This window comes from Balaenoptera borealis, assembly GCF_965194805.1.
Source record: "Balaenoptera borealis genome assembly, chromosome: 10".
NCBI classification, from domain to species: domain Eukaryota; kingdom Metazoa; phylum Chordata; class Mammalia; order Artiodactyla; family Balaenopteridae; genus Balaenoptera; species Balaenoptera borealis.
The window spans coordinates 70,102,835-70,127,028 of record NC_138874.1 but is presented as its reverse complement, the minus strand read 5'-3'; the positions used below and the strand labels follow the sequence as shown (position 1 = coordinate 70,127,028).

Sequence of the window (24,194 nt, the reverse complement as noted above, 5' to 3'; positions counted from 1 at the left end):
CCCCTTTGGGAGTGGCAGTGCCTGGGGCACAGGGGGCTCTGCTGCAAAGGTGAAGCAGCATGCAAGCGAGGCTGAGGGCAGCAGGAGACACAAGGAGGAAGGAGGGTGTCCGGGCGGAGGGCAGCGTGGGCTGCTCCTGAGGATGTGGCATGGGCTGTGCGCTGGGCTATCAGACGGCCCTGCCCTCAGCTGCCGCCCTCCCTCCTGTCAGCTACGTGGAAGAGGAGGCTGCGTCCAATCTTCACCATGAGGCCGGGACCGCCAGGTCCTCTATGGGGGCTTTCTGCTTCCAAAAGCCTATCAAAACATGTTAGCAGGCCAGCTTCAGCCTACAGCCCAAGAATCTAATTGCCTCAAAACAGAGAATTTGCAAACTTAGCCTTGATCTGATGGGAACTGCATGAAGAATTGCAGGAGGAATCAGGACTGCCAGGTCTAAGGTTGTGCTGGCATTCTGAGGCATGTCCCTCAGAGTTAACTGACCTCAAGTAATTAATTGACCTTGACCAGGAGACAGAGTTGGAGGCTAATGACCTCGGGCTAGCAGCAGGAAGACTTGCATTTATCCTAGCCAGTTCCTCAGAAGTCAGGCCCACTAGCTGCCTTTTCTGGATCCCCTAGTGTTTGTTTCAGTTGCCAGGAAGCAGCAGTGGGGACCCAGCAGCCTGCAGAGGGGCTATGGCCCAGAACTGCATCTTAGCAAATCAGTGTCTCCCACCCTGACAGAAGGAGGTGCTTGGTGAATCCCTGGGGGGTTGTGTGAGGCACATGAAGGGGCAGGAAGAGGGAGGGGAAGAGCACTCATTGCAGACTTCAGAACCACAGCTGAGACAGGATTTCACCTTCCATGGGGGATTCTCCGGGGCAGGGTCCTCGCTTCCTCCTTGCCTCACCCGGGTCCTGGCCTTGTGCCTGGGGTCTCCAGCCTGCCATAGGCAGAGAGGAACACAGGGAGGAGGAGCAGACCCCCTAGTGTCACAAAGCCCTACAGGCACCCAGGCTTGTGTGCTCACCTCAGAGAAGAGTCAGGACTGTCTTCAGCCTGCGTTATCTGGGTTCCTGTCATTTGTGTAAGGGAGGGCCTGGTGGAGAGCACTGCCTGCGCCTTTTAGGGAAGACCTTGGCTTCAGAGTCAGAAACCTATGGCTGGGTTTGCCCCCGTGGAGGGTATGAGACTGGGTGCCTTTAATGAGTTGGATGGGTCAGGGGCAGTAGTGAGAAGCCCCCGGGTGCTCAAGGCCCAGCCATCTCAGTTGTACCCTTTGTGATACCAGGTGAGGCCCAGTGTGCACACAGGTATTGGTTCAGACACATATGCTTCCTCATCAGAGTCCCTGGTAATTCAGTTATGGAGTGGCCTGTCATAACTGCAAGATCAGAGGGAAGACAGCACTCAGCCCCTCCTAACACAGACCTTTGGGTGTTGCCCTTGCAGATGAAAATGAATTGATGATTTCTGGAAAAGGATTTAATAATGCAAAGAAGAAGGATGAAGTTATTTGTAGATTTAAGTTCAGCGACAAGCAGTTCTTTGGTAAGTAACCCCCTTGATGCCGCCAAGTGACACACTTCCCACACCGCACTGCGTTCCCTGAGCCAGCTAGGCCGTCGAAGCCCTTGCTCACCACTCACTGTGGACACTGTAGGATAGAGGCAGCATGGACAATGGAAGGAGGGACCTGGCTGGGAAGCCTGGCCACGGCTCCCTTCATCTCAGGCCAGGAAGTGATCAATCCCTAGCACATCAAGAGCATCTTGGGTCAGGGCGTACACCTTTCAAGGCTGGGTTGGGTATGCTGGGTCTGTCCTCACTGCTACACTCCCCCCACACTTTCCTCGGCCCTCACTTCCCTTGAGAGACAAGGACTTGAATCTCACGAGTCTGCTGGTGGGAAGTGGAGGCGGCCCCAGGTTCCTGAGTCTGGGCCAGGTGCACTGAGCTCTCCCAGGACCGTGTGGTCACCTGGGATTGAGAGAGGATGCCAACTGCCAGGCCTGGGCCCCGGAATCCTGGCTCTGGCCCACATTACATGTGTGATCTTGACCTAATGAGTGTTCTGTTCTCAGCCTCTATTATCTGTACTGTGAAATGGGGCCAGTATGGTAGATGCACTAACTAAGCCCTATCACATATGTAAAGCTACTGTTTGGAAATACTCAGGCACCAGGTGTCCCTCCAGGAAGGGTGAGAGGCCTGAGGAAGCACACAGTTGGGGAAGCAGATGTGTCCTCAGTGCTGAGGTGGGCCTGATCTCCCCCACAGAGTGCCTGGGGACAGTTGAACTTCCTCTTCCTCCTCAACCCTCCCCTGATGCATTGATTTAATATGATTATATTATGTTCAATGACACTCCTCATTCCAGGGCCATCTGGTAAACCCAGAGCGAGTCCTCTGCCCCATCACACTTCTGGGCCATATCTCCTTCTTCCACGGGTGCATAGAATGCGCAGAGCTCTGCCATTGCCACACTGTTACACTACATAGTGTGCAGATGGCCTCAGGGAGCTAGATTTCCCTTGGTGTGTAATTTCTCAGGAGTGATTAGGACTCAGTAACATATTTATGTGGAGAGCTAATGTTTATTGAGCACCTACTACATCTGCTAATGTGCTAAGTGTCTTACATGCACTATCCCAGTTAATTCTCAAAAGAAACCAATTGTTATTCCTTTGTGTAGATCTGAAACCAGAGTCAGGGTCAATTCAAGAGCTTGCCCAAGGTCACAAGCTGGTTCAGGAAGAACTGGAAAGTAGACATAGGTGATGTGATTGCCCAGTCTGGGCCTTTGACCTCACTGAGATGAGTTCTTGAGGAAGGTGGGACTCAACCTATCCTCCAGGAAATGTGTTCAGATGTTCCCCTGTGGTCCATGGCTATATTGCTTTCCCACTCTAGATGTCACCAGTGTTTCTCTCTGAGGTGGACCAGCACCAGGATCTCACACGGGAGAGCCCATCCCACAGTCCTGGGCTCCTCTGCTGACCGCCTCACTGCACGTAGTCAAGGCTGACCAGAAGTGACTGTACAGGGCTGTTTATCGCCAGGGGCCCTGATGCACTGATTGGGATTGATTTGGTTCTTTTTAATTACATTTTCCTCTGATTAAAACATATGGCAAAACAGTTTAGAAAATATAGAGAAGCATAAAGAAGAAATATTTTAATCAAGGTTTCTATACGTTTTGTCTGTCGCTAGTATGTAAAGTTTTCATATTTTAAGACAAAGTTTTTTAAATGTGGCAAGTGAAGTATTTAGTTAATCCGTTAATATTGGAAACTGCTTTCCAGTCAACCATGCTTTTCTGGGCCCTTAGTATGTGGGGTGCCTGCCGTCACCTCCCTCTCCCTGTTCTGGATTGTGAACAGCCTATGGAAAGTAAGTTGCTCCCCTCTGGAATTTTTTTTACACTAATCTCAACCATCCTATCCTTCGGATGCAGATCCTTTCCCCTAACTATACTCGGCGATTAGTTTTCATTTTCAGTCCCAACAAAGGACTAACACCGTCCAAAGTTCACAGCTAATCTGACAGTTGAGTTAGGTCCAAAAACCTTTCCACATGGAAATGAACCATTCTGTAGCGAATAGCCCTGACCTGCGGCAAAAAACAATAAAAATTATTAGAGATTGTTGATTATAACAATGCTACACAGTAGAAAGCAGGAAGTACAAAAAAGTAAAGAATAAAACATTACCCCTGATTCCAAAGCCACAGATAAGTGCCTGTAACACCTCAAATACAGCTGGTAAACCCCAGTTTTCCTGAATGATAGAAGAAAAACTGAAGTGGAATTGAGGAAAGTATTGAGCGTCACACAGAGCCTTCTTCATGAGACGTATTAGTTCCCCAAAAAATGCCCCTAAGTTAAAAGGAGACTATAAAAACACTAACAGATTAGGAATGTAAGAGGAAAATCTTTAGTTTGATTATGATCTGTGTGCTTTTGAAGTTTAAGTGTCCAGGTAGTGACACCTAGACTCCAGTCTTGTAAAAATTAGAGAATATTTCTAAACAGACGACAAGCCTATTTTTGAATAAATTTCAAAGAAGAACATTTAAAACTGTCTCCACTTTTAGGGAGATGCTCGGGAACATGTCCCTAGAGGCGTGGCCCTGAGCATGGCCCCTCCTGTAGAACTTCATCCCTAACCTTGGATCACAACCCTGTGGGTGCAAGTCTAGGAGAGAACCTGCTTTCATCCTACACAGCAAAAATGTGCAGGCCAGCATCTGTCCACACAGGGCAGCAGGTGCAGAGCTGTGGTTCCAGACCCCGGGAAGTGGTGACCTAGCTCCTAGGGCCTTGGGAAGCCTGTGTCATGAAAAAGGCCAGTGAAAGGACTCTCCTCCCAAATCACCGATGTCAGAACTGCTGCAGCCCTGTGGGACCATTGATTCTAACTTTCAGAGGGGTAGTCTGGGACCTGGGGAAGTTTGAGCAGGGTGGGGAGAAAGCTGGTAGGAAAGCCAGCAGTCAAAGCAGCTGGGCCTTCCCATCTTTTTTTACAAGAATGTAAAGAGTTAGGGCTCAGGAGAGGAGAAGGTTCCACAGCTACTAGTTACAGACTGTCTGAGCCTCCGGCGTGCCACCTCCCAGCTCCCACAAAGTTACAGAACAAGCACGAACACAGAAGCCCTGTTCCCCTCAGGCTTCCCTGTGTCCATAAATGGCACCACCACCCACCCAGGCGCTCTGCTCACTCACCTGCACGTCGTCCTTGACTCCTCTTTGCTCTCATCCCACATCCAGTCCACCTGCAGGCCCTGCTACCTCTGTGTCCAAACTTACCCGAACCTGGCCAGCCACGCCACAGGCTCACTGAACTTAGAATAAAGCCCAAACCCCTTCCCAGGGCCCACGAGGCCCCGCCCCCTCTCTTCACTCACCTCTTTCCCACAACAAGCTCAGCTAGTTATGCCTCAGGCCTCGGAACAGGTGTCCACAGCCCGGACCCTCTTCCGTAGACCTTTCCCTCCCTTTCCCCTCATCTGGTTTCAGCTCCAGGAACACCGCCTCAGAGAGACCTTATCTTTAATGGGAATTTTCAATAACATACAAAAGTAGCAAAAATCATATAATGCCCTTGAAGCAGCCTTCCCCTACTTTCAGTAATTACCAATCCTGGCCAACCTGGTTTTGCTGATACTCTCACCATTGATTATTGTGAATCAAATCCCAGACATCCCATCATGTCCTGTATAAATATTTCTCTTTCTCTTAAAGAGAAATTGAGTCTCTAAAAGACAGGACAGGTCACCTGCTCCTAAGAAGCTGTCCCTTCCCCTCCCTTCTCTATACTGTCCCTTGCTTATTGATGTCACTGCACTTTTCACTCCGACGCTTATTTTGTTCATTGTTTGTTACTTTATTGTCTGTCTCCTTCTCCAGTCCTGCAAATGTCAGGTCCTTGAGAGCAGGGCCTCTGCCTGCCTTGTTCCCACTAAACGCCAGAGCCCTGACAGTGCCTGGTGCACAGTAGGTGTCAGAAGAAGGCAGAGAAGAGAAGCTGCTTCTGCCAAAGTGGTAGCTCTGCTTCCAAGCACAGGCAGAAGGGGAGGGGCGGATGGGTGGACAAGTCCACTGACATTCTTCTCATGTGATTGTCTTTCAGATATGAAAGCCAAGTCTGTGAAAGATACCAGTATAACGTGCCCAGGAGTAAAGATAGAGAAGCCAGATCAGTAAGTGCCCAGCCCAGGGACCAAGTGGGCAGTTTTTGCTACCATGAGGTGTAAAAAATTTAGGAAGCCACCTCTACTGGGGCAGCACATGTCTGTCTCCAGGAGGACTGAGGGCATCCTTCACACCTGCCCTGGTTGGTGGTCCCCGGAGGTGCTCAGCGATCTGCTGTGGCCCAGGCTCTGCTGAGGAGCATAGGATGCAGGAGATGATGTGCCCCAGGGATGGTACCTTTGCTCCAGGCAGCCTTTTGGAGCTAAATTCACATACTCTGTACATACAGAGGAGTCGGGATGGTGACATCATACCGCCATCCCTGGTCACTTCACTCATAGCCACGAGGACATCTGACCCCATGCAGGGATCCTCACTGCTTGGTCAGCCTTCACTGCAGAAGCTGACCTCGTAGTACTTTGGGATGAGCTCCCCTTACCCCTGCCGTCTGCTCTCTGGTAGCCCTGAATGCCTGATGTTCAAAGTCATTACAGTGAGGAGATATTATAAGCTACAATTTGAGCCAAGTGTTAGAACTATGTCTGTCTGGCCTGGTAGTCACTGTCTGCCCCTTCTATGCTTTAGGGAGGTCTTTGTTGAAGTTAGCCTGAACAATGGTGTCAGCATCATCAACAACAATGTTAGCATCACCAGCAAGAACTGTGCGAGTACCAGGGTAAGGCTCTAGCATCTAAGGCTGTCCTGACACCCTGCACCCTGGGGAGGCAAGTGAAGGGAACAACGCCCCAGGCAGGCCCAGCAGGTAGCCTGTGCAGACAGGCCCCTGAGCAGCATCTCACAGGTAGCTCGGAGCCCTTAGCCCTACCTCCAGGATCTGAACCCCCATGAGGCTTGGGTAGTGCCTTGAGAGTGCACCTGGGGGACACCTTACCGTCCTGGCCTTGCAAACCTTTGCTCTCTCTGTGAACCAAGTGTCACTGAAGGCACATGGAAGAGACCAATTAGAGCCCTAAGCAGAGTCCAGAAACAGTGCTGAGGCTCTGCCCACCCTGGATCCACCTTGCCACCTCCCCTGGCCCCAGTCTTGTGGTGGGGAGCTCAAGGCTCCATCCTGGATTCCAGCCGGGGTGAGCGGGAGAGGCTGGGGCACTGTGTACTAGGGGACAGGGTCCAGGGCCTCTGGGACACCTGGGCCCTCCAAGTCGGGGTCCCCGGCACAGGGGTCAGGAGGGTGGGAGCAGCTGTGACCGTGCTTAGTCAGCTTGGCCCGAGGTTGCAGAGCGGGGAAGTAGCGGGGAGAGGCTACGGGGAGGTGAGCAAGGTGTCCTGCCTCTGCTCTTGCACCCACACCTCTCTGGGGCCCCAGAGCCCCTCCCTCACCCGTCTGTGTGTCGTAGCATTTTGTGATACTCACAAAACCCCTGTACTCTCAGCCAAGGCAGGCAGTGACGGCTGGGTTGTCACTGCACGGAGGACTGGGCTTCCTTGACAGGGCTCTAGGGAGAGTCTCGGAACAGGGCCAGCGGTGGGGTCTGTGGCCCAGAGCTCCACAGTGGCTCTCTGGGTACCAGCCCCGACCTCCTAGAATCTGTCTCCTCAGGTGGGGCAACCAAGTAGAAGGGGGCCTGGGAGGACAGGGTGGGCTGGTATGGGATCCATGTAGCAGGCGCCTGGTCCATGCCGGGACTCTGCTGTGTGTTTTTTCTGTAGGAATGGGGACCAGATGACAAGAGTGCCCCACCAGCTGCCCCACCAGCTGCCCCACCAGCTGCCCCACCAACTGCCCAGCAGCCTCCCGAGGAGCCTCCCTCATCACCACCCCCACAGTTCATCCCCTATGTCAACCCTCTCTACTTCTCTGCCCTCATCCCAGCCCTGCTCCTGTTCCTCCTGGTGCTCTGGTGCATCTGGTGGCTGTGCCGCAGGAAGGTGAGTGACCCCTGCCCGCACAGCCTGCGTCCAGCCCTCGCCAACCCCCAAGGGACCACTCCCATGCCTGCCCCATGATCTTGCCTGTGGGCGGGTTCCCATCAGCTCCAGGGCCAACACACAACCAAACAAGGCACAAACTCTGTCCTCCCATCCCGGGCATAGACACAGCCTGGGCTTCTAGGGGGCCACCTGCTTCGTGCTTTCACCTTCACAGGGAGGTGGCCTATGGGCTGTCCTGGCCCCTGGGGCAAAAGGACCCCAGACCTCCTGAGACCAGGGCTGCCCCACAGCAGTCAGGCTTCTGAAGGACTCAGGTAGACCAAGGCCCCAGGAATCTCCACTGTTGGGGGACAAAGAGGGGTCTGCAAGGGCACTGATGGCCCAAAGGGAGAAGGATGCTGGCCGGGAGGATGCTAACCCCGGGGGCAGCTGCGCCTTTGAAAGCAGCATGGATCCCTGTCCATCTCTGGTGCCTTCCGTCATCCCGTCGTCAGTCACCACTAAGTCACCAGGATGTGCAGGGCCCCGTGCTGGGCACAGAGGGGCAGAAATGAAGCAGCCACTACCCTTGCCCACAGGAGCTCACCATCTGGTGTGTGGTCTGGTGTTGGTAGCTGGGGAGCATTGAGGGTAAATGTCACCTTCAGAGGGTGTGGCAGGTGTCCTGATAATGATAAAGGACAGAGACTGGCCCCAGGTGGATGGGAAGGCAGAGGCGCTGGCCGGCTGGGTTTGCAAGGACACAGGCCAGAGGTAGGTGAAGAAGAGGAAGAAGCAGAGTGAGAAAGGACAAGCAAAGCAGCATAGAAGCCAGCAGGTCAGATTTCTGCAAAGGGCGAGAAGTGAGGAGAGAAAGCTGGGTGGGGGAGAGGGAGGTGGCCTGTCATCCCTGAGGGCTGGGAGGCAGGGAGGGCTGCAGCGGGAGGGAGGGAAGGGGAGAGGAGGAGGGGTGTGGGGAGTGTTCTCTTGTCTTCATATGATGTCAGGGCTGCTGCTGAAAACTCTACCAGGGACCAGGGGCCTTAGTCTGCCTGTCTCCCCCTTGACCCTCCACGGATGTACCGATTCCCCTTTGATGACTGAGGAGCCTGAGGCTCAGGGAGGTGGAGCCTGTTGGTTGCAGACCCACAGACAGTGGGCACCTAGGTTGATACCCCAAAAGGCCATGTTCTGTCCCCCTACTGCTGCTGAGCATGGTCCCCTCCTGTCTGCATGGCTGAGCCGGAGCCCTCCACATGCCTTCTAACCTGTGATTATCACCATACCCCACAGTGATCGTCTCTTGCTGTGGGTACCAAGTAAGAAGGAAAAGATGGATGGAGGTGAAAAAAGCCGTTAGGGAGGAGCTGTGATCCCCAGGCTAGGGTGTGAGATTTGAGGGAAGCCAATTCATGCTGCAAAGACCTGGTCCCAGAAGGCATCGCTTCAGTAGAGATGAGTTTTATGGGCACTAAACTTTGACCACTTCAGTTTTGACCATTTCCTTTCTAGACTACCAAGGAGCCGCCACCAGTGCAGAAACCAGAAAGGGTAAGTGGTATGTTTGGTCCTGATGTTGTCAGCATGCCTGATGTACACACTCACCTGCACAGAGAGGCCCCCTGCTGTGTATGGGGATATGACTTCCCCCACCCCTCCAGCTCCCACCTATCTGGGCAGAGAGAGCTGGCAGAAAGAAGAGAGTGACAGAGGGCAGGAAGGGATGCAGATGAAGAAGTGGGCTCAGAAAATGTCACCCAGACAATATCATTCCTGAACTCCTAGCACGGCCTGATCCAGGACCTTTATCACAGCTGTGATCCCTCCTGGTATAAATGGGCTTTTTGTCAATTCCCAAAGGACTGTTTGTAGGATGGTCCTTCCCAGGACTCAGGTGAGTTTTTGAGAAAGGATCCTCAGGTTTTAGGGACCTGGTCTCCCTCCCCAGCCTCTGATGTATGTTGGGCTCCATTTCCTTGGTCTTTATCCTTGTCTCATGTCAGGGTGAGGGTCTTGGCAGGGTTGGCCTTTAGGGACTGGGGAGCTGAGGAGGGTGGAGGGACTCTTACCGGGCATTGAGCTTTGAGGGAGGCACAGCCCGGGTGAGCACAGGGACCAAGGGTCAGGTGAGGAGGCTGGGGCTGACCCGGGGTGGGGCCCAACCCAGGGCCCATAAGAAGTAGTTAGAGCAGGGGTGCCGTGTCCCGAGACAGGGGGACCTGGGCCTGAGATCTGGTGGGAAACAGGGTCACTGCCCGGGCTGACGTCTACACTGGCTGCAGTGTGGCCTGGGGAGGCTGGATCTGCCAGAGTCGGGTGAATACAACCCTGTCATCTACTAATGCCCGCACCCCTGCCAGCCTCCATCACATGGCACAGCCTCACGCCCAGCTTCTCCTGCAAGGGTGGCCGCCAGGAACCAAGGGGACAGGATAGAGTTTGTTGATATTTGGAGAAGAGCCATCTTTATAAACCAAAAGGAGTTGGTGTGTTTTTCGCAGGGAGGCCACTCTCTTACTGTGCTGGGTGCTGCTCATTTGTCCTTGATTCTCCAACAAACATTTGCTGAGTGGCCAGTACTTGACAGGTGCCGGGGCAACAGATGTCATTTGTCTGCACCGAGGAGCTGCCAGACAAGGACGCAGACGGTGTTTTCTCTTCCTAGGAGCCAGAGGAGACATGTCAAATGTCATGCCCCACAGTGATTGTCCCTTGTGGGTGCCAAGGAGGCAGGATGAAACGAATGGAGGTGAGAAAGGCCCTTGGGAAGGAGTGATGACGCCAAGGCTGGGGAGCAGGAGGTGAGGGTAGCTGGTTCATGCACAGGTCTGGACCCATAAGGCATGGAAATGAGCTATGGGTACTGGACTACGGTCACTTGGTGCCAGAGAAAAGCCAAAGCCCTCCCGACCCAGTGGCCCAGGGGAGGCCAAAAAGTATGAGGGCTCATGTTCCCATCACCACCAGGGTTTCCCCCTTGGCATGGGCCCAAGTTTCTGGATGTTGGTGGGTGGCCCCAAAGGGTGGCTGCCGTGCTGTCTCATGGAATTTGTGGGGACAGAGCCCTGACAGGCCATCTCAAGTCAGAGGGGACACTACCCCTCTAGAGGCAGCATCTATGCCTGTAGCTTCCTCACAACCACATCTGCTTTTCAGGGAAAACTGGATACCTTGTGTGACTTTGTCCAGCGCTGCAACCAGATGTCATTGATGTGGTGTCCGCCCAGGGACATGGTAAGCAGGGCACAGGGATGCTCCCCGTGGCCTGGGGTCTTGCTTTTGCCCTTGACAGTTGCCCCCGGGACTGTGGGTCAGAGAGCCCTCTCCGGGCATCTGCTGAGAAGAACACCCAAGGCGTGGAGACCTGGAGCTCATGAGCCTCCAGACGATTCTCAACATGGCGCCCGTGCATTTCCCCTGCATCCTTGTCTCAAGGGTGTCAAGACGTTTCTTCTCCAGAGCAATGCCCAGCAATTCCAATCTTAAGTGAAAAGGGCTGAAGAGGCCTATTGGCCTCCCGTCCATCATCCCTCCCCACTGCCCACCCAACCCTGTGGGACTGCTGGCTGCACCCCATCCATGAGACCCTCCTGGGCTGGTCACTCAGGTGCAGGAGTGGTGGAGGACATGGTGACACCCCCTCCCCAATGTTGTCTGGCCAGCAATGACTGGTTTTACCAGGCAGTAAAGATGCCCTCCTTGTGTCAGTGCCTGTGACAGTGGGGAGAAGCTAAATTGTTCTAGTTGTCATCCTTGTTGTTTAACAATAATGACCGATGTTATTGAGTCCTTTCTGTGGGCCAGTTGCTAACCTAAGAACTTTACATGTTTTCAGTGCTTTAATCCTCCCAGTAACTGTACAGGTAGATACAACTATTATCCCAGCTTTACCAAGGGGGTACTGACCCGCAGAGAGGCTAAGTGACTTGTCCCAGGTCACAACGGCTGGGAGGGGCAGAGCTGGACTTGAATTCTGAGTCTGGGCCCACCTTTCTTAACTGCTCTGCCCTGCTTTTGGGTCAGCACTCATGGTCTCATGATGGTTACCCCCAAACTACCAGACGCTGCCCTACTCAGGCCCCTGCGGCCCAAGGAGAGCAGTGGTTTGCCTGAAAATCATCTGCCTGGCCATTCCAAACTCAGACCCGTTGCATAGACCGGGCCAGCGGCCTAGAGGATGCTGTGGTCCCAGGGTCTATAGTGAGGGCTGCGCTCACCACCTTCACTGAATCAGGAAAACACTGGCTCTTGGTGGCTGGGCAGGTGGGCGTTTGGAAACTCTAGACAGGCCTGAAAGCCTCTGGACACTGCTAGTTACATACCTGAGGCATGCTCACACCCAGCAGAGACACTGTCTGGTGACAGTGGTGTCAGAGCTCCTTTGGCAGCTGGGCTCCCAGTTCTGGGTCTGAATCGAGCTCTGAGTCCCAGCCTTGATTGCACAGAAGCTCCATTTTCCACCTGATTCTCCTGGAGCCTCTCCCAGAACCAGCCCCTTTATAGTCATAAGAGCCCCACCCCAGCCTTATGCCCTGAACAGTGGACACACCCACCCAGAGATGCTCACTCAGGATCAGGAGGGACAGAGCAAGACAGAGGGCCGAAGCAGAGGGAGGCAAGAGACAAAAGGGTGGACAAAGGGAAGATGCCAGGTATGGCCTTCCTGCCCAGCAAGGTAAGGGCAGGGGCGCTGAGCACCTCTCTGAAATGGTCCCATTCCCAGGGCCACTCTTCGAAGCTCAGGTTGGGGAAGTGGCAGAGTGATGGATTAGGGGGCCTTATAGCTGCCCAGGGCTCTGCCAGGCCCCTGCAATGCCAGCTCTCGAGTCCGCCCAGCAGTCTGTGGCTCACAGTGACCTGTGTGCTCGCTGGAGGCAAAACTGAGGCCTGACACGTCAAGGGAGTTGCCAGGACCACCCAGAGAGTAAGTGGCAGCAGCCAGAGCTACCTGAAATCAACCCTGCTTATCCTGAGAGGGGCTGGGAGCCTGTAACTGTGCCTGGTAGATGTGACCCCTCCCACTCCTCTGCCCCCATCCCATTTGACCTTGTCCCTCACAGCCTTAGTCCTGGAGACCCTAGTGTTGTAGGATTTCTGTGGATACCCCAGTATTCCAGTAGGTGCAGGAGTGAGTCCTGATTCCTTTCTTGAAGCCCTCAGTGCTCTGGTCCCAGGCTTAAAGTTAATCATGAACCAAGACATGGTGTCAGCTGAGACCTGCAGTCTCTGCAGACCAGAGTCAGCCCCCAACCCCAGCCCTGAATGTGCAGACATAAGCCTTTCGTCTGCTCACTGCAGACCACCCCGTGTTCTGCTCAGACAGAACCTTGCCCAGACCCTCTTCACCAGGCTGTGCTGGAAAACAGAAGCCGCAGGAGAGGGGGTTCCCAGCAGCACAGGCGCACAACCTCTCCTCCTTCCAGTTCCCGATCCACAGGGAGGTTGTTTCCAAACTCCTCAGCCTGGACTGGAATTGCAGTCAGGCCTGCGGATGTGAACGTGTTCAGAATGTGAACAGTGGAGTCTGGGGGTGAACTTGTAGGAGCTACTGCCTTCTAAAACCTCAGTCAGCTGCTCGTTTCAATGAATCCAGATGTTTCTGCACTTCAGCACAATACAATGCAGAAAACTCTCAAAGACTCAATTTACCAAAAATCTCAGTGTTTTTGTAGCAGAAGCAGTCATTCTTGTTTACTGTAACCTTCTGTGAAACGACTGTGTCTCTCTGCCCCACCGCCTTCTCATCCCCAGAGGAAGTTTTCTAATAATGGTCCCTTCCAGACCATCTCTCCCTACACACATATACAAAATGACGCAGCAAGACTCAGTTTAGTTTCTTAGTCTTGAGCCAAACCCTGCCCCCCATCCAAGGTCCTGATTCTCTTCCTTCCCTGCCTTTTCCAGGGCAGCCCCTTCAGTTCATGGAAATCAGTTCTCAGTTCAGGAAAATCGGTAAAAATGGGAAACCTTCCACTTCTCACTGAATGTGATGCTGACAGTGATACAACTGTCTCCAAGAGAGTGTGACCTGGGTGCCACCACCATGCAAGGCCCTTTACACAAGGATCTCATTCATTCTCCCAACAGCGGCCGTTTATACAGAGTAGGGATCGCCAGACACTGAGTACTTTACACAGGCTCACTCTTTTCATCCTCCCAACACTCTGCGGGGGAGGAAGCTGACCCCTGCGCAGTTAAGTCACCTGCCCAGCCACACAGCCATGAAGCAGTAAGGCCAGTACCAACAGCCCAGGGCCCAGACCTCACCCCGTGCTTGGTTGCCTCTCTGTCCTGCCAGGTGATCACTCCTCTGCATTTTGAAGCTGAAGAAACCGAGGTTCTGATGTTTCACGATGGGCTCAATGTGACAGGGTTCTGGAGGGGTAGAGCAGGGCTGTGAACAGAGCCCAGGGAGGCTCACTTCCAAGTCCAGCCTGCGGCTCCTGTAACCTGCTATCACGGTGATAGGGAAACAACTGGAAAGTAATTCCTTCCTCTGTGCAGTGTGTTAGATGTGCAAACAATTATGAATGATAATTTCTTATTTTCACACTGTGTTGCTTGCAGACCTCCTCTAAATATGAACACATAAATATTTACTGGAAACAATTGTCCTGGGTAACGATCAGAGCTGCAGAGAGGCCATATGATGCATTCATGGCCAAGGAGCTCCTGAGTTCCTATCTTTTGACCCCACCCACAGAGGGAGCACCAAGGTGTGTGTGATAAAGCTGGGGCAGGACTTCAGCCCTCCAGGAAGTCCCAAGTTGACAGATGTCCTTCAAGACAGTGACCTTTGTGAAAGTCCCAGATCATAACTTTGGGACAGTGATGGCAGGCTGCTCCTCCATCCTCGACAACCCTCACCCCCTACTCTTCACACACACACAGACTCTCTCACACACATTCACACATACAAACACACTCACACGTACACGTGCACACATACTTCCCTCTGTAATAAGCAGGAAATCCAGAAATGGAACCAAAGCTCCAAAGCACTGGAGATTAAGGTTCAATCAACCATTTGCCAATCTCTTAAACATCCCTTCACTGTGGAGTCGCTGAGTTGATGTAAGAAGTAATTGGTCACTGGCTTAGATCTCTTCATTAATAGAAAACCAGAGGGGAGGGAGACCCCCCTCAGCCCCTAGTCACCTCCCTCACCCCCTTACGATCACACAACAGACTCAGGGGCTCTGCCACTACCCAGGGGCCTCCACCACCACCTGGAGCCACTCACTCCTCTCCCTCAGCCCATGTACACGTCCCCCCTGCAGCTCCCAGTGACGGGCTGCGGCTGAGGGAGAGGAGCCAGGCCTCAGCACAGGTGCCCTGCAGTCGTGCTTTGAGGAAATCGAAGGGATCCCACAGCAGATGGTAGACACTAGGTCTAGAACGGTCTGTTCACATTCTGGAGTAAATAAGCAGAAATAAAGGAGGTTAGAAATAAAAATAGAAGATCCCAGTCTATTCACAGCAATAAAAGAACTTACCCACGCACAGGTGTGACAATGTGTGCTGACCTGTAATAAAAAGAAACCACAAAACTTTACTCTTTGCTATAAAGGAAGACTTGAAAATACAAAAACCTAGACCACAATGTCAGCTTTTCCCAAAAGAATTCATGGGCTTAATCCTGCTTTAGTGAAAATTGTAATGAATATTTTTAGGGAATTTGATCAAAATGATTCTAAAATTTACCTGAGTAAATGAACTGTTAAGAGTAGTTAAGGAATTTGGGGTGCAGTCCTAGGGCAGGAAGGGTGAAGGTCCTGCCAGTGAGGGAGACCCTGCTGGTGGGCTTGAGAGAAGAGGGAACCAGCTCCAGTGCCCTGGGGGTTGTGTGGCCCAGGCGCTCCCAGACTGGCTTGCGGGAGGGCAGAGGCGGCCTCAGAGGATGGGTAGTCTGGATATGGGAAACGGAGAGGCGGGGAGGACAACCCTGGAGCAGAGGAGCACGGAGGGTGCAGCTGAGAAGCACGGAGGGTGCAGCTGAAACACAGGGACACTTTGGGTGCATGCGGGCAATGTTGGCAATGGGCCAGGAGCCGGCGGTTGGGTGGCCTGGTGGGCCAGGCTGGGCACTGGGGCTGGATTCCCAGACAGTGAGGAAGCACAGCTCAAGGTGTGAGTTGAGGAAGAGGAAGCCAGAGGAAGTTGATTCCGTGAGGCCTGGATTGGGGGTGGGGAGGGGAGGAGGGGAAGGGCCAGGTGACCAGGGGAGAGGAGACACTTGAGTTGGCCTAGGAAGGGAGCTGAGGGCCTGGGCAGGCAGTGGGTACAGAGCACGGATGGGCAGCCGGAGACACTCGTGGCTCAGGACAGGGTTCGGGCAGAGTGGGCCCCGAGGCTGGGCCTGGGGACCTAGAGGCTGAAGAGGCCTGCAGAGTAGGAGGCAGGGGAGGTGAGCTTGGACGACACAGGACCCGCAGGAAGGTGGCAGGAGAGGGCAAACCTGGGCCGTGCATCTGGAAGGGAGAACGGCCAGCTGGGGGTGGAGATCAGAAAAGGGGAATTGCTGATAAATGATCAAAGAAGTTGCTGTCTGCAGAGAGTTCAGGACCCTCTTCATAGTGGTTATCGTGGGTGGTTGGAAAAGAAGCATGTATTTCCTCGTGAATATTTTCCTGTGTTGCTTAGGTTCTCTATAATGGGCAGGTACTACTTTTATAATCAGGAAAAGTAAAAATGTTTATCTGTAAAAGAGAAAATATTAATTTATTGAAGCCTAAGGTGATTTTACATAGAAAGTTGCTAGAAAGTGACATTTACCAAACTATGACATTTACCAAACTATCTCAGGCTTGTCATGCCGGGGAAAGTCAGAGTGAGAAATCCCTTCCCATCTCTGGGTCTGGTTCTGCTCTGCGCCAAGGGGTGCAGGTCCCAAAGCAGGGTGTATTTCCTGAAAGTTTCATCGGATCAGACATCCCTGTGGGTATGGAAGAGGACAAGGTCAGGCTCAAGGTGTCGAAGATTTGTTAAGAACATTCTTTCAAATTCAAGGGGGGTCAGGTGTTCTCTTTTCCTAATGTGGCTACATTAGCAGGGAAAACCACGATCATTCTAAAGGGTTACTAAGGATTTTAAAACCTAGGGTGATGAAAATGACAGCCTCAGGAGGAGCAGGCAGCGTTCAGTGGCCTTTGTCCCTCACAGGCACTCAAGGTAATACTTCACGCGTGAATGGCAGGCTCACGGAAGCCTGAAGTCTGCACACCACGTGGAGCACCTATAGGGACCAACAGGCCCAGACAGACCCAGCAGGGGGATCAGGGAACTCTGGGCAGCAGGAGAAGGTGGGCTTGAGACAGAGAAGGAGCTCGGCAGGCCCCAGAGGCCAGGGAAACCGCAACCTTCTGCTCCCAATTCCAGTGGCTTCTAGTGACCTTCTCTCTCTTCTGTCCCCTGCAGGGGAAGTGCCTCAACTTCGCCCTAATGAAGCCCCACTGTGGGCAATTGCACTGCAGCCCTAAGGTCTGCCTTCAACCCAGCCGGGAGTGCTTCTCCGTCAACAGCTGCTGCTCACGGTGCCAATGCCCCCCGCCCGTGTGCTCCAGGCTTCCCTCCAGGATGCAGCCGCTCGTCTCTCCCCCTGCCCGGCCACGCTGCGGAGCCACTTTGTCACTCCAGCCCCCGTAGCCCAACCTCTAAAGCACCAAGAGCCCAAGATTGTTAAGAGCCCTTTGTTTGCTGAATTAGACATATATACTGAGACTTGGTTTACAGTCAAAAGGCGTTGGAATTTGTTGCTGATCAGAGTTTGTTACCTGGTGAGACGTATCTATACTGCTCCTGCCAGGACAAAGCACCCCGGCATCCTGTGGATGTAGACATGATGAGCCCCACTCCCCAAAGCCTGGTCTTCATCTGTCACCAAGGGCTGGGACGCGTGGGGTTTTAGTCAAATTCTGCTCTTTGAACAAAGCCCAAAACATCTTTGAAACATGAATACTATCCTGTGTCTCCTTCCCTAATCTGACGCAGAGAGAAGTACTTGAATTTCTCACCTCCTTCACTCCGTGCTCCTGGTTTCCATTTTTTGGCTACCTCCATTGCGAACGTGTCTCAGAAAGAGACGAGGCCCTCTACAGTTCACCAGCTGGAAGTGCATCTTCCAGAAATGCATCTTCTCTTTCCAGGTAAACCAACCGGTCCCTAGGCCCAGGGGAATTTTAGAGGAGTCTCTCCCTTTCCATAAAGTTCCACCTCCCCTATTTGCCATCTGCCACCATAGAAGAAACCGTGCTCCGACAGAGATGTTTCAGCATGCCGTGTCCTCCCCACCACCCAGGGGGTCTGTATGATACTCCAGCACCTTGCATACGGCCCACGGGAGCACTCAAGGAGGGGTCCCCCGGGGTTGGGGGCCTGGGGCAATAACTAGTTGTCCCTAATCCGTATTGATAGTAAGTTGAACTGCTCTCCACCCTCACTCCCATCTCTTTGAATGTTATATTTATGCCTTTCAGTTGCATTTCTGTAAGACAACTAGAGGTAAAAATATATCAGGTTTGGGTTTCTCATCTGTACTGATTGAAGTGGATGGGTAGTGATGACCATAACTTTCCCTATGTTCAAAAAAAGAAAATGTACTCACCATACCAAGGAAAGTGTGTGAAACTTTTTTTTTTTAGGCAGAAAGGGGGTTTAGATAATGTGAAATCCTATAGAGAGATTTTATCTCTTCCTTAGAAGTGGAATATTTTAGATTGTTTGTAACTGGCGAAAGCATTGTCCAGGCCTGAGAGGGTCAGGGACACTTTTCTGAAACTGGTTCTGTGCTCCTACATTATATCTATGTGTCTGTGGATACCTGTAAAATAGTACATGCCCGTCTCTGAGACTCTGTGACCCTAAATGAAGAAGTATATCTGTGATTTCATAACGAGCCTAATGTGACCCTGGCTGAAATCCGCATGTCTGTTTATTAATGGATGTTGAGAGCCTTCTCATTTTTAGCCCATCACTCCTTCCTGACCCCTGAACTGAGGAGGGAGGCAGTCATCACTTTCATCAGGTCAGGGGAGATCTGGGAGGGACACAAGCCCGCAGCTCGGCACCCACACCCACTGACCCCGGCCTCCCTTTCTACGGTGGACCGTAACAGGAGACAGCAGGAAAAGGGAGTTTCCTCAGCAGTCTCCCCCTGGGCCCCTCTGTCCCCCTGCCTTCCTTCGTTCTAGCTCATCCAATCCCTCTGGTTTGGCATTAACTACGGGCTCCTCACCCTAGTAAAGAGGAAAGGGGGCACAGCCCTCAGCTGATACCTGACTTGTAGGGCGGCCTTTTGTCCCAGATCCCCCTTCTGTCTGAGTCCTGGCATGGAGCAGGATAGCTTTACGTAACAGGTCTCACATCTGAGCTGCCCCAAGCTGAGACCTGTACACAGAGGAATATACTGGGCAGTGCTTCTTCCTTATTTTAGACCAGGGCAACAAAAACGCACATTTTCTGAGTGCCTCTTGGTGTCGTGTAAAGCAGCCCCTGTAGACTCAGATGGACCTCCAAGCCTGGGCCAAAGGCTTGAGCCTCTGGAAGCCGGGAACCTCCCTGAGACCCCCGCAGGGTCAGCCACAGGCCTCCTCCACAAGCACACAAGTAGAAGCCATGCACACGTGCCCCCGCGAGGGAACTTGGGTACCTGGCAAAGCTGTGGCCTTAACAGCAGTCCTCCCACCCTCTTGTCTGTGCGTCAGGACCCCGAGTGTGCCCAGGATGCAGAGGAGGTCGGGGTGGCAGAAGGGAACTCCGTTTCTCAAGCACTGCCCGGGGCTCCCAGTGGCGCTGTGCTGGGCAATCTGCACACATGTCCGCTCTGTGTCATGCTCTCATTCTGCTTTCCTTTCCACATTCCGAGCAGGGAGCCGGGCCCTTGGTATTGCCTGGCTGCTTGCAGTGGGAAACGAGTGCCGGAAGTCAGCCTCTTTTCCATCTTGTGTCAAGACTGAAGCTCCTGAGGGGCAATGCTTTGTGCCTCTGAGTGAGGGAGTAGAGTGGAGAGGGCAGGAGGCAGAGGTCTGGGGTCAGACGGGGGCTGCCCGTCACCGGACTCCGGAGAGGTGGCTGGGTGGTGAGCAGGACTGGGGGCCCAGCCTCGCCAGAGCCACCAGGACTGCAGGGCCCCTGCAGGCCGGGCCCTGGGTGACTCAGGGGCAGCCACGGCCCTGGAGAAGGAGGAGCTCTCGGAGCATACAGAAACTACGTTCGTAAATGTGAACAAGCCCATTTTTAAACCATGAATCTTTCAGGTGAACCACACGATTTGCACACATTTCCTAGACCATGTCAAAATGTGGCCCAGTTGACTCATGTTCTCCATCTACCGGGGATTTTCATGGAAAAGTTTAAGAAATCCTGCCCTTTGAAGTCTCCACACAGGAGAGCCCAGCCTGACCTGCTTCCAAGCTGTGCAGAGGCAGGGTCCACAGCCGATGCCAGAAGGACAGGGCTGGAGTGGCTGTGGGTCCCGACCCACGCGTGAGTGGACAGGCAGCCAGGCCCCGGTGGGACCAGATGTTGCCAACTCCATGGGGTCCATGCTTGGCCTTCTCTTGCAGGACCTCCTGCGCTCTGGACCATGTCGTCACTGGCCTCTGTCCCTCCCCCTCTCTGTGCGTCTGCTCCTTCTCGCCCATCTCTGCCGTCCTGTGCACAGTTCCTGGTTGCTGGTCCTCCGCTCAGGTTGTCTGGCTGCTCCCCAGTGCCCCATCACTGGGGGAAAGATGTCCATGCCTGGTCCAGCCACCAGGGTCATGTACAAACACGGCTGCTGTCAGGCCCAGCACGGGGCCCGGGGGCAGTATTGAGAGTCTGACAGTAGGCCGAGCAGGCACCTCCAATGTATTTTCAGCATGTTAAGGAGCCTGACCCATCTGTCTCCCCATGAGTTGCCCTTGTCACCCTACATCCTTCATTCCTACTCATTTCTCCCACCTACTTTGTCCTCCTGACACCCTAGGAAGCTGGGCCATGTAGGCAAGCAAGAGCCCCTCGTGTCTGCTCTTCCCTGCCCCCAACCCCTGCCCCTTCTATGAAGGTCCCACACCTGCCTGCTGCCTCCAGTCTACAGACTGGGCTTGTGATGGCTGGGAGAACAGGGCTTGACTTGGCAGTGGAGGTGGAGAGGGGAGACCCTTAGGTACAGGAAACAGGGAGTGGTGCAGTGTGGGTTCAGTTAACAGCAAAGCCACTGTATTCACTTGCTTGGGCTGTACCCAAGCTAAGTACCACAGACTGAGTGGCTTAAACAACAGAAATCTATTACAATTCTAGAGGCTAGAAGTCTGAGATCAAGGAGTCTGCAGGGTTGATTTCTTCTGAGTCCTCTCTCCTTGGCCTGTAGACGGTTGTCTTCTCCCTGTCTTCACATGGTCTTTCCTCTGTCTGTGTCTGTGTCTGTGTCTTAATCTCCTCTTCTTATAAGGACACTAGTCATGTTGGATTAGGCCCACCTATATGACCTCACTTAATTACCTCTGTAAAGACCATATCTCCAGTCACATTCTGAGGTCCTGGGGGTTAGGGCTTCAACAGGTGAATTTGGGGAGGACACAACTCGGCCCATAATAGCCATTTATCAGGAGCACCTCTTTTCAAGTAGTGGGTTCTGGGGAAGAGGGGGGTCCTGGGAAAAGACTCCTACAAGCTTTGGAGACAAAAAGGCCACAGGTCCTGCTCAAGTCCATTGTAATGGACAAGTTGGATGACCCCAGGCAGATCACCCTCTCCTCCGTAGTGCCCCCAGCTGTGTGAAGACAGAACATGACTGTGTACATAGCTCCCTGCACTCACATACACAGTGGGGGCCCCTCAGAGACAGCTCCTGCACCATGAGTTCCTGGCAGTTTGAGGCAGTGCTGGGTCAGGACCCACTTGCTGCAAGATCAGGAAGGGCCTTGGCCACTCATCCTCACCTTTGACAGGTGAAGAGCTGAGGAAGCATGTGTTGCAGCCCCACGCTCATGATCCTTGTGGAGATTCTGGGGCTGCAGGGGACCTCAGGATGCCCAGCACTGCAGCTCATGAGCCCAAAGATGACAAGGGGTTTTCAACCCAAAGATACGATTCCTTGTAACTGGAAATCCGGAATTTTCATTCCTTATTTCTCTGCTACCCATGGGTGGTAGGCATCCCAGGGAAGCAAACTCTGGCTCAGTGAGCAGATGGCCAGCCACAGGAGGTGCTCATCATGCAGGCAGAAGGACATAAAGGGGAAGGAGGCCAGGGGCGGGGGCCCCACCCAGGGCAGGGCACTGTCTCAGAGATGGGCTGGGCCTAAACCAGCAGCAGTCTAACCCTGGGGGCCCAGGGGGCTAATAGGCATTGCCTATGGTCCCACCCTCACCCCCCAGGGGCCTTCCTGTCCTGTAGCTTCAGGCATTGGGTGCCCAGGTGGCTTGTTGAGGACAGGATGGCAGGAAGCTGGTGTAATGTGGTAAACTGTTCCTCTGTTCAGAGCTTACGTTCGTCTACTAGCCCAGTTTAAAAATCAGTTTTAAAACGTCAGTGTTAGCAGAGTCATGGAACAAGCATGACGGAGACTTTTGTTTCACTTCTTAGTTGATTTCATGCCCATTATGTGGCCCCTTCTATCACATTGTCAATGGTGAGAGCTATTTCTCCCCTTTCTGGAGACTGGAGATATTGCTTGAAAACCTAGAGAGATGACAGAGTACTAGGGGGGTTGGGGGGACCCTGCCCTAAGCCCTCAGCATGGCCTTGTCCCACCTACAGGCTTCCCACCAAATGTGCAGCTTCCTGTGATGAACAGTAGACTCACGGCTGGGGCAGCCGGGTCTGTGCCAGCGGGCCAGCCCCAGCCCCTCTGCCAGAGCCCAGCGTGCCCAAGTGTAAGGACCCCGCATGCTGTCAGGGACCCGGCGCTCTGCTCTGCCATCCTCCACCCTTCTCCCCATGGACATCCTCTACTCCTCATTCACTGCAGACTGGGGCACCTGGCTGACACTGGCCCACAGCCCAAAGCCCACTGTTATCCCCGGGAACTTCAACACCCACAGGATGACGCAGGACCTCTTGATCCTTGACCTCTTGGCCTCCAACTCCCTGCACTGCAAAACATCTCTGTCCCTCACACCCGCATCCTGCCGCCATTTCCATCTCTCCCCTGTCTGTCTGCAACCCCATGTCCCCTCCTCCTCACTTGCCTGGTCTCCGGCTCCCCAGCTGGCTCCACACAGCTGCAGGCTTCCAGAATCTGGGCCAGATCATGCCATTCTCCTTTGTGCGCCGTCCATACTGCCTCAGTGTGCTCAGGCGAAGCAGAAACCCTGTCCACGGCCTGCAAGGCTCCTGTGTAGTCCCCGTTACTTTCCCTGGTGACTCTGCAGCTGTTCTCATCCTGAACAGGCCACACCCTCCCACGTGTCCCTCCCTCGTTCTAATGGGTAGTTAGCCCCGGGCACACACACCCGACCTGGACATGAGCACCGCACCATGGGCATCCCTTACCTCCATTTTGCCTGTCTGCTACCCCACCTGCAGCCCTGCTCCTGGGCTAACTGCAACCATTCATCAGGGCACAGAGAAACATCGCTTCCTCAGAGCAGCCTCCCGACACGGGGATCCAGATGAGACCCAATCCCCTGCCCTGCTGTCTGTTCCGACAGCATCCTCTGCCTCCCTCTCTGCCACTCACCTGCAGCTTACAGGGCTTTGTGGACAGTCTTTGCTCCCCCGGGCCAGGGTTGCAGGCTCAGCACGGCTCGCTCTCAGCTGAGCGCTGGGAACACAGCAGCGCCCATTGCTCTTTGTGCCATGAGTGAAATGTGAGGTTGGAGATCCTGAGACCCCCTCCCCAATCAGAAGAGCCTAACGTTCCTCACGAGAACTCTAGCTTGGCCTGGCTAGGTACTGAGCACCTCCCAGGCCAGCTTCTGCCAGCCTCATCGTTGTGTGTGGTCCTTACAGTCCCCGTCTGAGCGGTGGGAAGGGCAGACCACAAAGATTTCACCCATGAGGACCCACACAGAGTGCTCAGACAGTCACCCCAGGGTGTGGCTAGCCAGACCCAGCCCTGCCTGACGCCAGGCCAGGGCTCACTCAGCAGGGCTGAGCAAGCCCCATGGTTTCGGGCACCTTCTTCCTGCCTGACTCTGTGACATCACATGGCCATCCCAGCCAGGTAACGTGGGGGAAGAGGATCACTCTGCTGGGCAGAGGCTCACGGCCGGGGCTGGCGGGCTGCCCACGCCCAGCCAGGAGTGAGGAAAGGCCATTCAGGAGGAGGAAGTAGGCACAAGGGCAGGCTATGGGCACAAGTGTGTGGGTGAGAGGTTCCAGAATGGACGTGGGGATGACGCAGGACGTCAGAGACCCACAGTGACATGATGTCAGTGGGTGATTCTGGAATGGGGATGTTGAGCCAAGGGCACCCCAAAAGAGCAGGTGCGGACCTTGCAGCTCTCGTCTCTGGGGTAGGAGGTACCCAGGTGAGCCCAAAGGGCAGCCTAGGCTCAGAACCACCAACAAAAAGGGGGAAGAACGGAAGCCCAGGGAGGAGTCCTAGGGGACAGTTTGGTTGCAGAAAAGAGATGAAAAAGAATGGCCAGGAGTGCTGGGCATCCTGGAAGCTAAGCCCAGAGTTTCAAAAAGAAGGTGAGGTCCTGCCTGCAGGAGCTGGTC

The 24,194-nt window shown here is 53.7% G+C and overlaps 1 protein-coding gene and 1 long non-coding RNA gene across 5 annotated transcripts; one reads left to right on the top strand and one right to left on the bottom strand.

Annotated features, from left to right (window-relative positions):
* Nucleotides 1-101: 101 nt before the first annotated feature.
* Nucleotides 102-7,702, top strand: LOC309636303 (uncharacterized protein). The gene is made up of 4 exons (XM_082408705.1): nucleotides 102-1,534; nucleotides 5,614-5,683; nucleotides 6,261-6,351; nucleotides 7,347-7,702. Exons 1-4 carry the CDS (start codon nucleotides 1,450-1,452, stop codon nucleotides 7,641-7,643), a joined length of 543 nt encoding a protein of 180 aa, XP_082264831.1. The 5' UTR covers nucleotides 102-1,449; the 3' UTR covers nucleotides 7,644-7,702.
* A 552-nt stretch (nucleotides 7,703-8,254) lies between these two features.
* Nucleotides 8,255-23,182, bottom strand: LOC309636305. Of its 4 annotated transcripts, none has more exons than XR_014249390.1 (6): nucleotides 22,718-23,182; nucleotides 16,340-16,482; nucleotides 15,044-15,073; nucleotides 13,815-14,961; nucleotides 10,718-10,880; nucleotides 8,498-10,208 (listed from the first exon to the last, which is right to left on the bottom strand). It is a non-coding gene; the product is annotated as an uncharacterized lncRNA (long non-coding RNA). The 4 variants fall into 4 exon arrangements; XR_014249391.1 differs by having other exon boundaries at nucleotides 8,515-10,208; nucleotides 13,815-14,121; XR_014249392.1 differs by lacking the exon at nucleotides 22,718-23,182 and adding an exon at nucleotides 19,195-21,858 and having other exon boundaries at nucleotides 8,255-10,208; nucleotides 13,815-15,073.
* Nucleotides 23,183-24,194: the final 1,012 nt, after the last annotated feature.

What these genes read in the sequence shown, in the direction of transcription:
- LOC309636303 (XM_082408705.1), top strand. Translation starts at nt 1,450, where the DNA reads ATGATTTCTGGAAAAGGATTTAATAATGCAAAGAAGAAGGATGAAGTT. An exon ending in CAGCGACAAGCAGTTCTTTG is followed by an intron (nt 1,535 to 5,613) that starts GTAAGTAACCCC and finishes ATTGTCTTTCAG; the next exon opens with ATATGAAAGCCAAGTCTGTG. An exon ending in AAGATAGAGAAGCCAGATCA is followed by an intron (nt 5,684 to 6,260) that starts GTAAGTGCCCAG and finishes TCTATGCTTTAG; the next exon opens with GGAGGTCTTTGTTGAAGTTA.